The sequence below is a fragment of the Scyliorhinus torazame genome, chromosome 21, assembly GCF_047496885.1.
Source record: "Scyliorhinus torazame isolate Kashiwa2021f chromosome 21, sScyTor2.1, whole genome shotgun sequence".
Lineage (NCBI taxonomy): Eukaryota > Metazoa > Chordata > Chondrichthyes > Carcharhiniformes > Scyliorhinidae > Scyliorhinus > Scyliorhinus torazame.
The window spans coordinates 17,310,285-17,324,191 of NC_092727.1; the positions used below are offsets into that span (position 1 = coordinate 17,310,285).

General features: G+C 48.5%; 1 protein-coding gene across 1 annotated transcript in view; it reads left to right on the forward strand.

Annotated features, from left to right (window-relative positions):
• The first annotated feature begins 13,210 nt into the window (after nucleotides 1–13,210).
• dlat (dihydrolipoamide S-acetyltransferase (E2 component of pyruvate dehydrogenase complex)) overlaps nucleotides 13,211–13,907 on the forward strand; it is a 38,991-nt gene continuing 38,294 nt past the window's right edge. The window contains exon 1 of the mRNA XM_072486588.1: nucleotides 13,211–13,535. Within this exon, the coding sequence (XP_072342689.1) occupies nucleotides 13,299–13,535 (237 nt within the window). The 5' untranslated portion in view covers nucleotides 13,211–13,298. The remainder of the gene's footprint in view (nucleotides 13,536–13,907) is intronic.

Below are 13,907 nucleotides of genomic sequence, written 5' to 3' on the forward strand. Positions count from 1 at the left end.
AGAAACGGGTTGAGCCCAGCGACCCCCATGGAGGTTAGATTTAGCACTCCTGGTGGACAAGAAGTTTATGAAAAGGTAGCCTTGGCCATAGAGAATTATGTGGAGTTTGTCCAGAGTAGGGAGGTATGCCCTCCACGTTTTGGGAAGCACTTGAAGGTGGTGGGTAGAGGGGAGGTAATACTTTCTAAGGCCCACAGGGACAAGGTAGGGTGGAAAGGCAGAGGTTGGTCGATGCTATTTTGGAAGTGGATCAGGTCGATGCTATTTTGGAAGTGGATCAGCAGTATTCGGTGGCCCTGACAAAAGAGCTGTTAGCGGAAAGAAAGAGGTTGCAGGTGGAGTTCGATCTGGTATCGATAGGGATGGTGGTGAAACAGTTGCATTGCTCAAAGGGTATTTTCTATGAGTATGGGGAGAAGGCCAGCCATATGTTAGCTCATCAGTTGAGACGACGGTTGAGATGACAGGCGGCTACACAAGGGATAGCTCAGGATAGAGGGGAGGGGGAGGGCTGGTGACGGCTACAGAGTAGATCAATGGAGCATTTGAGGTATTTTATCGGGCGCTGTACAGGTCCCAGTCCCTGGTGGCCGACTCCGAAATGGAGCAAGTTTTAGACGGGTTGGACTTCCCAGAAGTGAAGAGGGAGAGGGGGACAGGGATTGGAGGTGCCAATGGGACTGCAGGAGATTGTGGTGCTGACGAGGCACGTAGGAAAAGAACATGAGGCTCTGGCTGAATTGATACTGGCTGTCAGCAAGAGCACTCAAATGAACACAAAATTCATTATTACAATATGGACTTTGTGATTACCCACTCGAGTTTACACAAAAGAATAAGACCATGCTATGAATATGTAACAAATTTCCAGATACAGGTGATCAACTTGCAGCTGGAAGAAGGACAGACAAAAGAAGCCATCAGACTCCATAATGGACTAATAGCTGGTGAGACACAGGTGATTCAGAGGGAAATGGATCTTGATTGAATCACCCTGGATAAACAGGAGTATTCTGTTTTTTTTCATTAATTTTTTCATTCTTTGTTCTTTGTTCTAACGAGTTGTGGCCTGGATGGGGCAATGGAACTCGGGCCAGTTGTGGGCCTGTACCTATGACTCCATGTTAGCAGACCAGTACAAAGGAAGGAACATTGGAACAGATCTTCAGTGATAACCTGAGAGTCTCCCAGGCAGAACCATCGCAAGAAGAAGGGACCCTGGGTTTTGAGGCCCAGAGAAGATATCCACATTGATGATCGTAGCCTGGCCAGCCTCCTGCATTAAGTATGGGTAATACATAGAGCTCAGCTATGAGTCTGTGTCATATTATGTGAGGGTGAGAGAGAATTGTGAACAAAATTGCGTCCAACCATGGGCTCTGGGCAGCACGGTAGCATAGTGGTTAGCATAGTTGCTTTACAGCTCCAGGATCGCAGGTTTGATTCCTGGCTAGGTCACTGTCTGTGCGGAGTCTGCACGTTCTCCCCGTGTCTGTGTGGGTTTCCTCCGGGTGCTCCGGTTTCCTCCCACAGTCCAAAGAGGTGCAGGTTAGGTGGAGTTGACATGCTAAATTGCCCTTAGTGTCCAAAAAATGTTAAGTGGGGGGTACAGGGATAGAGTAGAAACGTGGGCTCCCTGTAAGGGTCGGTGCAGACTCGATGGGCTGAATGGCCTCCTGCACTGGAAATTCTATGATGATTCTATGAATCTGTTTTGTCCTTTGTTCATCTCGCAAATAAGGGCACCTCGGTAAAATCTTTGAGTAATAAACTGGTTGAGTACCTAAGACTTGACACTTGTTCTATGCAAGCAGGGAAGGCGTGCCTGGTGCCTTTCAGGTGGAATTTTAGAAACAATTTGCAGCATCTTTGGCACCACAACTCTGGGGATGTACAATGATTCGATGTTGTTGCCGGCCACGTTGGTGCAGGCGTCCATCTCCCTGGTCTCAAAGAAGGATAAGGATCCGATGGAATGTGGGTGTTACAGGTCCATTTCCTTGTTGGACAAGGATGTGAAGGTGTGAGCAAAGGTCCTGGTGAGGCATTTGGAGAGGTGCGTTCTGGAGGTGGTCTCCGAAGATCAAACTGGCTTTGTCAAGGACGACAGTTGTCGGGTAACGGACTTTTGAATGTAGTCATGATCACATTTTTTTTTTTTAGAAAATATTTTATTAAAGCATTTATAATTTTTACATTTTTAAACAAAAAACCCAACAAACACAAAATCCCCACAATAACATGGCTCCCCGCCCCCCCCCCCCCCCCCCCCAAAGCACCGACCGTCATGACAATGTCTAGGGGGAAGGCTCCAGAAGTAATTATTTCTATGGACACAGAGAAGGCATTCAATTAGGTGGAATGGAGATACCTTTTTGAGGTCCTGAGATGGTTCTGGTTTGGGGACAACATTTATCTCCTGGGTGAGAGTGTTATATATTGCCCCCATGGTGAGTGTAAGGATGAATGCGATGAGCTAGGGATACTGCCAGCTGCACAAGGCACGAGACCGGGATGCCCGTTGTCCCCGTTGCTGTTTACACTAGCCATTGAAACCTTGGCCATTGCACTTAGGTCGTTGAAGGAATGGAGAGGCATTGAAAGGCGGGGGTGGTAGAAAGCATGGGGTGTCCCTTTATGCGGAAAATTTGTTTCTGTACATTTCGGACCCCTTCCCAGGGTACAAACATAAGGTGGCCAAGAGTGATGTCTTCCTGTTAAATTCCTTGGATAGGTGCATAGACTTGGGAACCTTGCCATTCAAGCTGGCCAAAACGAGATTCAGGTATCTTGGTATTCGGGTGACTCATGAGTAGTCCATGATGGACTTGGCTAGCTTGGAGTGGGGGTGAGAGGGGCTCTGAGGAGGTGGGATGCTTTCCCACTTTCCTTGGCAGGTAGAGTACAGACCATAAAAATGAACATTCTCCCAAGGTTCCAGTTTGTGTTTCAGTCTCTCCCGATACTCCTCCCTAAAGGGTTTTTTGTGAGGGTGGATCAGTTAATTTCGGCCTTTGGGTGGGCATGCAAGACACCCAGGATCCGGAGAGCCTTCTTGCAGAGGGACGGAGATCGGTGCTTGAGGGGGAGGAGGGGGGAGGGGGGGGCGGCGCGATCCCCCAAATTATATTATTACTGGGCAGCAAATGTAGAAAATGTCATGATATTCAAACACACACATCATGATGGACACACTAACAGGCAAATCAGAGTTCACAACACCACAACCAATCACAGACAAGAACACCAACCACATAAAAAGCACGAGCACGACACCTGGTGGTCAGTAGGTCTGGGGAGAAGGGAACAAGAAAGAGCTGTTGAAACACCACAAGCAGGGAGCCCCCCACGTGCAGAGTGCAAAGACCAAACTGTAAATAGTGAGTTTAAATAAAGAAGCGTTGTACCATATGCAACTGTGTTGGCTCATCTGTGTGTCAGAACACCCAACACCACATGGTACAGGAGTGGATCGATACCTGCCTACTAACCTGCCATTCTGGACATGGACCACACCGGCAAACCGCAGCCGATGCAAGTCACGGGGAACCTAGGCACCAACTGGAAGCTCTACAGGCAGCGATTTGACCTGTACATCCGTGCCACCGAAAAACAGAATGTCTCGGATGACTCGAAGATTGCAATGCTCCTCTTCTACGCAGGCCCGCACGCAACCGATGTCTTTAACTCACTGGTGTTCGAAGAAGGCGAAAACCAGGCCAAATATGACACGGTCATCCTCAAACTGGACCAGCACTTTCAAGTTGAAGTAAATGAAAGTTTTGAAAGATACATCTTTCAGCAACGCCTGCAAGGTAAGGAGGAGCTTTTTCAACCCTTTTTGACGCACCTCCGGATTCTAGCGCAGTCCTGCGGTTACGGCACCACTACAGAGTCCATGATCAGGGACCAGATTGTTTTTGGCGTTGCCTCTAGTGGCCTACGCCAGCAGCTTCTTAAAATGAAAAGCCTCACCTTAGCGTCTGCTGTGGAAGCCTGTGTCCTCCATGAAAATGCTACCTGCCGTTTTGCCCGATTTCAGGCGTCCGAGTTGGCACGGAGGGGGTCCCCAGCCGTCGAATCGGCAAGCCAGGCCGCCCACGACGTCGAACGCATCCAGGCCGTCGATTACTTCCCGACCCACGGCCCGGACGACAGCGGCCGCTTCCCGCGCTTTTCGCGGTCTCCCGCGCAGGTGCGCGCCAAAAATAACGGCCACAACGAGGGACGCACTGCGCAGGCGCGCCCACCGCAAGATCGCACTGCGCATGCGCAGTGGCGCAACGAACGCCGTGACGTCATGACGTGCAGCAATTGTGGAGGTCTACACTTAAAAGGGCAATGTCCTGCAAAAAACCGACAGTGCCACAGATGTGCCATGATGGGCCACTACGCAGCCCGCTGTCGTGCGGCTCAACCCATGGATTCGGCGCATCCTCGACAACCTCGCACACGAGTCAGGACCGTCCAGCCCACGCATCAAGACTTCCAGTTAAGTGATGCAGATGACCAGGATGCCTTCCGAGTTTCCGTCATTGATGTCAACAAGGTCAATGCCATCAATCCAGCCGATGAGTGGTGTGCCACCCTGACGGTCAACCGATCGCGCGTCGCCTTCCGTCTGGACACCGGCGCATCCGCCAACCTGATTGCTTACTCTGCAGTCCAGGCCATGAAGGTCAAACCACCCATCACACCATCCCGGCTTAAGATGGTTGACTATAACGGGAACGTTATCCCGTCCATAGGATCTTGCCAGCTACAGGTGACTCACAAGAGGTACACGGCCACACTCCCCTTCGAAGTTGTTGGCTCATCAAAGGACTCGTTACTGGGCGCACAAGCGTGTAAGGTCCTTCACCTGGTACAGCGCATTATGTTTCTCTCTCCAGATGAGATATCCGACTTCCCGGATGCTGAGTTCCACGCGAATCTCCATTCCCTCCTCGCTCACAACCAGGAGGTTTTTGAAGGCATGGGGACATTGCCACACACGTACAAGATTCGACTCAGACCGGACGCCATCCCTGTCGTTCACGCACCTCGCAGGGTTCCTGCACCTCTCAAAGACCGCCTCAAGGCACAACTGCAGATTCTTCAGGACCAAGGGGTCCTATCCAAGGCCACGGAGCCCACGCCATGGGTCAGCTCCATGGTCTGTGTAAAGAAGCCCTCTGGCGAGCTCCGTATATGTATAGATCCAAAAGATCTGAACAACAACATCATGCGGGAACACTATCCCATCCCGAAACGAGAAGACCTCACCAGCGAGATGGCGCGAGCCAAGATATTCACTAAATTGGATGCGTCCAAAGGATTCTGGCAGATCCAACTGGACCCGGCCAGCCGAAGACTATGCACATTCAACACCCCTTTTGGCAGATTCTGCTACAACCGGATGCCATTCGGCATCATTTTGGCATCTGAAGTATTCCACCGCATTATGGAGCAGATGATGGAAGGCATCGAAGGGGTACGTGTATATGTGGACGATATCATCATTTGGTCCACCACTCCGCAGGAACACATGCATCGTCTACGACGTGTCTTCACCCGCATACGACAAAATGGCCTGTGTCTCAACCGTGCGAAGTGTGCTTTCGGCCAGACGGAGCTGAAATTCCTCGGGGACCACATCTCAAGATCCGGGGTCCGTCCCGATGCAGACAAGGTTAGCGCCATCACAGCCATGCCACGACCGGCTGACAAGAAGGCTGTCTTAAGATTCCTGGGCATGGTCAACTTCCTTGTGAAGTTCATTCCCAACCTGGCTTCTCATACAACAAATATGCGCCATCTCGTAAAAAAATCGACGGAATTCAACTGGCACCAATCGCATCAGCGGGAATGGGAGGAGCTCAAGCACAAACTGGTCACGGCACCAGTGCTGGCCTTCTTTGACACGACTCGCCCTACAAAGATCTCAACAGACGCCAGCCAATCTGGTATTGGAGCGGTACTCCTGCAAAAAGACAGCACGTCATCATGGGCCCCGGTTGCGTATGCCTCACGAGCCATGACCCCTACTGAACAGCGCTACGCGCAAATCGAAAAAGAATGCCTGGGCTTGTTAACTGGACTGGACAAGTTCCACGACTATGTGTATGGCCTGCCACGATTCACGGTCGAAACTGACCACCGCCCCCTGGTCAACATCATTAACAAAGACCTGAACGACATGACTCCTCGCCTCCAGCGCATCTTACTTAAACTCAGGAGGTACGATTTTGAACTGATCTACACTCCGGGGAAGGAACTCATCGTGGCGGACACTCTTTCCCGAGCAGTGAGCACACCACCAGATGCAGAGGGGTTCGTGCGTCAAATTGAGGCACACGTGACTCTGACAGCAGCAAATCTGCCAGCTGATGATCCTAGTCTGGCCCACATACGCGCAGAGACGGCGACTGACCCCCTTCTGCAGCGAGTGATGCGCCACATGACGGAAGGGTGGCTAAAAGGGCAGTGCCCCCAGTTTTATAATGTGCGAGATGATCTCACCAATATAGACGGGGTCCTTATGAAATCGCACAGGATCGTTATTCCACACAGCGTGCGCCAGATGATTCTTCATCAACTACACGAAGGCCACTTGGGCGTCGAAAAATGCAGACGAAGGGCCCGGGAGGCGGTATATTGGCCGGGTATTAATGAAGACATAGCCAACATGGTGCTCAACTGCACAACCTGTCAGAGGTTTCAGCCGGCGCAACCTCCGGAAACACTCCTACCACACGAGATGGTGACGTCCCCCTGGGCGAAGGTGGGTGTTGACCTATTTCACGCGCTCGGCAGAGATTACATTGTTATTATAGACTACTTCTCAAACTACCCGGAAGTCATGCCTCTCCATGATCTGACGTCGTCCGCAGTCATTGGGGCCTGCAAGGAAACGTTTGCTCGCCATGGCATTCCAAGGACTGTCATGTCAGACAATGGACCTTGTTTTGCCAGCCGTGAATGGTCGTCCTTTGCCGCAGCATATGGTTTCACTCATGTGACATCCAGCCCTCTGCATCCACAATCGAACGGGAAGGCTGAAAAGGGTGTCCACATCGCAAAGCGGCTCCTGTGCAAGGCGGCTGATGCCGGATCGGACTTTAACCTTGCCTTGCTGGCCTATCGATCGGCCCCGTTATCCACGGGCCTCTCGCCAGCGCAGCTACTAATGGGTCGCTCCCTCAGGATGACGGTACCTTCCGTCCTGGCACCGACAACAGACCATGAGGCGGTTCTTCGGAACATGCAACTGCAGCGTGATCGCCAGAAAGGTCGGTACGACACACGAGCGACGGACCTGCCCCCCCTGTCCTCCGGAGACAAAGTACGCGTCCATCAACCGTATGGTGGCTGGTCAGCACCGGCCGAAGTCCTCCGACAAGTGGCTCCCCGCTCGTTCCTGGTTCGCATGCCGGATGGTTCCGTGCGTCGCCGCAATCGGCGCGCCCTTCGCCGACTTCCACGCTCACAGCCACACAGCACGCCAGATCCTCAACAGGCTTCCGAGGATGACTTTGTGGAGCTGCCGCACATCACGCCCTTTCCATCGCCACCCATGGCCATGCCTGCACAGCAGCCGGTGGTTCTTGATCCACCCTTGAGGCGGTCAACCCGAATTCGTCGCAAACCCATTAGACTGGACTTATAATACAGTTCATATGTTTAACAAGTTGCACAATTTTACATGATAACCTGTTGTTGTTTATCGTTCCAGATGTCGTCTGACTGGACAACTGTTCCAGTTTTTTTTTTTCTTCTTCTCTCGTTCGCATTTCTGTTATGTTATGGTACAACTGGATTCATGTGACGCACTCGACATCGCCCCATGTACATAGTTCCGTCATAGACACATGCTGCACACGACACACACACACTCTTAGATGCACTCACGTCACGATCATATTTATTACCACGTAGGCACATATCTTTGTAAAAAGGGGGGATGTCATGATATTCAAACACACACATCATGATGGACACACTAACAGGCAAATCAGAGTACACAACACCACAACCATTCACAGACAAGAACACCAACCACATAAAAAGCACGAGCACGACACCTGGTGGTCAGTAGGTCTGGGGAGAAGGGAACAAGAAAGAGCTGTTGAAACACCACAAGCAGGGAGCCCCCCACGTGCAGAGTGCAAAGACCAAACTGTAAATAGTGAGTTTAAATAAAGAAGCGTTGTACCATATGCAACTGTGTTGGCTCATCTGTGTGTCAGAACACCCAACACCACAGAAAAGTTGTGGAGGGGGGAAGCGGGGTTCAGGGCAGTGGCAAATGGAGGGGGCTTATTGTGTGGAGGCGTGTTTAAAGGCATTGGTCACTGCCCCCTCCCGTTCTCCCCGGCCAAGTTTACAGCAAGCCCGGTGGTGGTGACATCCTTTAAAGATTGGAATCAGCTTAGGTGGCATTTCGGATTGGGAGACATGTAGGCATGTTTTGGGGGTAAAATTAGTTAGTTTATTAAAATATAAAAATGACAAACGGCCTGTATTATGCTTGTGTGTGTTTTATATGATTGTGGCAACTTTTGTATTGTTTGGAATAAAATATACCTTTTTAAAAGATGAAAGACGGAAAAAGCTTCAGGATTGATTATAACTCCAGGTGGGAGGGACCAGTAATCCCACAATAGGAATCAAAACCCCAGCAGATTTTCAATCCACTGATCAACTGCATCGCCATTTACAGAAGAAGGTGGATGCTGGTCAGCAGGCGAGGATGTAAACTGAGTAGGGCAGAGCATAGAATTTACAGTGCAGAAGGAGGCCATTCGGCCCATCGAGTATGCACCGGCTCTTGGAAAGAGCACCCTACCCAAGGTCAACACCTCCACCCTATCCCCGTAACCCAGTACCCCCACCCAACACTAAGGACAATTTTGGACACTATGGGCAATTTATCATGGCCAATCCACCTAACCTGCACATCTTTGGACTGTGGGAGGAAACCCACGCGTGCACTGAGGATGTGCAGACTCCGCACAGACAGTGACCCAAGCCGGAATCGAACCTGGGACCCTGGAGCTGTGAAGCAATTGTGCTATCCACAATGCTACCGTGCTGCCCATTATATCGCGCGAACATCAGAAGAAGGTTTAGGTTCAGGATGAGGGATGGGTTGCACCAGATGTGGAAGCACGCAGTCTTGGTGATGGCTAGATGTGGTCAACTCAAGGTCGAGCAGGATGCTAAGATTGTGCGTTGCCGCTTGAACCTCCAGAAAGTGACTGGGATCAAGACCTAAACTATCATATTTTCAAGTTCAAATTAATATGAAAATTTCAGTCCTGCCAAAGTTAAGCAGCAGTAAGTTCTAGCTCATTTATGACTTGATGTGCAGGGATAGTTGTATAATTGACCATTAGAATGGTGAGTTATGGACAGAGGAGAGATGGACTGAATCCCCCAATTCCAATCAGTGTGGTTTATTTTTGGAAAGGTAGATGTGTGTGTTTCTAAACCCCTAATTCAAAAAATAAATAAATTTAAAGTACCCAATTCATTTTTTACCAATTAAGGAGCAATTTAGTATGGCCAGTCCACCTATCCTGCACACCTTTGGATTGTGGGGGTGAGACCCAGGCAGACACAGGGAGAATGTGCAAACTCCACACGGACAGTGATGTGGGATCGAACCCGGGTCCTCGGTGCCGTGAGGCAGCAGTGCTAACCACTGCTCCACTGAGTCACCCTGATCCACTATGATCCAATTCAAGACATTTTGGAAGCTTGATAGTCTGGGTTAAAGTTGCTATCTTAACAAATCATCAGTGTCAGGTATTAAATAAATAACGGCAGTTCCAGAAGCTTCCACATCCATGTTAAGTTATGAATATGACATGTATTACGATCCCAATGTTGACTCCTTTATTTCTATGTGAACCACAAGCTGTTTATATTGACCGAATGATCACCCAACCAGTATATTAGTTCAAAAGACAGTTTATTAACAAACACAAGACTTATTTCTATGTGCAATGATACACGCGGCTACGCACTAAACTAATAACTAAGATGACCTTTACTTAACTTCGGGGTGACCGGCTCTGTGCAGGAGATAAGGCCTTTATCTGTGTCCATGTGGGTCAGTTGGAAGTCGTCAGGTTCGTCTCGGCTGGGCTCGTCCTTCAGGTAATGCTGTGAAGCATCAGTGCTAACCACTCTGCTACCATAAAACTGCACTGAACTGAAGATGAGAGATTAAAATGCAATGAAATGAAGAGGGAGATTAAAAAATACAATTAAATTAAGATGAAGGAGTTAAAAATGCAATGAAATGAAGATGAGGGAGATTTTAGAAATGCAATGAAGTGAAGATGATTAAAAATGTAATGAAGTAATAGCTTCGTTGAGAATTTGGAGGCAGTTTCGACAGCACTTCAGGTTGGGGGCAGGGTCAAGGGAAATGCTGATTCGGGGGAACCATAGATTTGAGCCAGGGAAGTGGGATGGAAATTTTCTGAGATGGGAGGAGAAAGGAATTAGATCATCAAAAGAGTCATTCCTTAGGTCGTTTTGCAGGATTGAAGGAGCTGGGAAAGAAGTATGGGCTGGAGCAGGGGGAAATATTCAGATACATGCAGGTTCGAGACTTTGCCCGAAAGGAGATACAGAGCATCCCAGTAGAGCCGGCTTCCACATTGCTGGAGGAGGTGCTGACGACAGGGCGACTGGAGAAGGGGGTAGTATCGGCGGTATATGGGGCACTTTGGAGGATGAGAAGGCGCCACTAGAAGGGATCAAGGCAAAGTGGGAGGAAGAGTTGGGAGAGGGTATGGAGGAGGTGCTCCGGAGGGTGAACACCTCCACCTCGTGTGCGAGGTTGGGGCTGATACAGCTGAAGGTGGTGTATAGAGCGCACTTTACAAGGATGAGGATGAGCCGGCTCTTTGAGGGGGTAGAAGATGTGTGTGAACATTGCGGGGGAGGCCCCGCGAACCACATTTCTATGTTTTCATCCTGTCCAAGCTGGAGGATTACTGGAAGGAGGTGTTTAGGGTAATCTCTAAAGTGGTGCACGTGAAACGACCTGGCCCTCGGGAGGCCAAATTCGGGGTGTCGGACCAGCCGGCGTTGGAAACTGGCGTGGAGGCAGATGTAGCCTTCACCTCGTTGATTGCCCAAAGGCGGATCCTGTTAGGGTGGAGATCAACCTCTCCACCCTGTGCCCTGACGTGGCTGGGGGACCTGCTGAAATTCTTAATGCTTGAAAAGGTCAAATTTGAACTGAGAGGACGGATGGAGGGGTTCTACAATTCATGGGCGTTATTCATTCTGCACTCATTATGCACGAGGAGCTGGTTTAGCACAGGGCTAAATAGCTGGCTTTTAAAGCAGACCAAGGCAGGCCAGCAGCGCAGGTTCAATTCCCGTACCAGCCTCCCCGAACAGGTGCCGGAATGTGGCGACTAGGGGCTTTTCACAGTAACTTCATTTGAAGCCTACTTGTGACAATAAGCAATTTTCATTTCATTTTTTTCATTTCACTTTCGAGAATTGGATCACATCGAACATTAGGGGGGTTGGAAGCTGGGAGGGTTGGGGGAGGGGGACTGTATGTGTTAATGGTGACTATGGGTGATTCCTGATTCCTTTTTGTCATTTGCTTATGTTAACATGCGGGCCAATGTCTGGGGTTTGGTGGAAGGATGGGATCGTTGTTATTGATATGGGGATTGACATTACATTTGTTACTGATTATTGTTGGGTGTACATTTGGGAGAAAATGTGAAAAAGGAGAATAAATTAAAAAAAAAATGTAATGAAGATGAGAGATTAAAAATGCAATGGAATGAAGATGAGGGAGATTTAAAAAATGCAATAAAGTGAAGATGAGGGATTAAAAATAAAATGAAGTGAAAATTATCAAAAAGACAATGAAGTGAAGATGGGATTAAAAAATGCAATGAAATGAAGATGAGGGAGATTAAAAATGAAATTAAAATGAGATTAAAAATAAAATGAAGATGAGATTAAAAATAAAATGAAGATGATTAAAAGGAACGGAAGTGAAGATGAGATTATAAAATGCAATGAAATGAAGATGAGGGAAATTTTAAAAATGCAATGAAATTATGAGGTTTTAAAAATGCAATGAAATGAAACTGAGGGAGGTTTTAAAAATGGAATGAAATGAAGGTGAGGGAGATTTAAAAATTCAATGAAATGGAGATGAGGGAGGTTTTAAAAATGCAATGAAATGAAGGTGAGGTAGATTTAAAGAATGCAATGAAATGAAGATGAGGGAAGTTTTAAAAATGCAATGAAATGGAGATGAGGGAGATTTAAAAATGCAATGAAATGAAATGATGAGGTTGTAAAAATGCAATGAAATGGAGATGAGGGAGATTTTAATAATGTAATGAAATGAAGATGAGGGAGATTTAAAAATGCAATGAAATGAAGATGAGAGAGGTTGAAAAAATGCAATGAAGTGGAGATGAGGGAGGTTTTAAAAATGCAATGAATGGAGATGAGGGAGGTTTTAAAAATGCAATGAAATGAAGATGAGGGAGATTTTAAAAATGCAATGAAATGAAGATGAGGGAGGTTTTAAAGATGCAATGAAATGATGAGGTATTAAAAATGCAATGAAATGGAGATGAGGGAGATTTTAAAAATGCAATGAAATGAAGATGAGGGAGGTTTAAAAAATGCAATGAAATGGAGATGAGGGAGGTTTTAAAAATGCAATGAAATGGAGATGAGGGTTTTAAAAATGCAATGAATGGAGATGAGGGAGGTTTTAAAAATGCAATGAAATGAAGATGAGGGAGATTATAAAAATGCAATGAAATGAAGATGAGGGAGGTTTTAAAGATGCAATGAAATGATGAGGTATTAAAAATGCAATGAAATGAAGATGAGGGAGGTTTAAAAAATGCAATGAAATGGAGATGAGGGAGGTTTTAAAAATGCAATGAATGGAGATGAGGGAGGTTTTAAAAATGCAATGAAATGAAGATGAGGGAGGTTTTAAAAATGCAATGAAATGAAGATGAGGGAGATTTAAAAAATGCAATGAAATGATGAGGTATTAAAAATGCAATGAAATGCAGCTGAGGGAGATTATAAAAATGCAATGAAATGCAGGTAAGGGAGGTTTTATGAAATGCAATGAAATGCAGGTGAGGGGTGAGCCAATAGAACCGGAAATGGGTTGTCCCCGTGACGTCACGTCCGTTTTACGGCAGTAGTTCTGCCGTCCGGCGGAGGTCGTTGAGGAGAGGCCGAGCGGTTCCGAGTACCGTGCGCTCTCTGTGACTGATCGCCAGGCCGGCTTCACCATGCTCCGCCAGGCTGTCCGCCTGCGGCCGTGCGTCCGGCTGCACCCCGGCTGCCGGCCCGGGGGCGGAGCGGCGATCGCGGGGCCGGGCCGGCCCCATTTGGCTCTCTGCTGCTGGTACTCGCTCAGCGCCCGCGGGAAGCCCGGGCCCAAGCGCTTCCTGCTGCCCGGCAGCAGGCTGCCGGCCGCGGCCCAGACCCAGGTCAGGAGGTGGTCCAGCCTGCCCCCACATCAACTGGTGAGCAAGAAGGGGAGAGAGTGTGAAGGGAGGGTCTGTACCAAGGGCAGGAAAGGAGCCTTCAGTAACAACACAGAGGTCGCAGTACTTTCCTTTCATTGACTCCACTTAATTAATTCCAGCTCCTTTCTATTAATTTGCACCCCCCCCCCCCCCCAATATATCCCTCCCATTCTGAACCAAGGTTCAAAGTCCCACAACAATTAAGGCTGGCACTTTGGTGCAACAACTGAGGGAGTGCTGCATTGCCAGTGGTGCTGCTGTATGTAGGACATGACATTGATGCTTCCGTCTGGCCCCTCGGGTGCTCATAAAGGATCCAGTGGTGCTCTTTCGAAGGAGGGCAGTGTTTGCCACTCCGCTGAGAGAGTT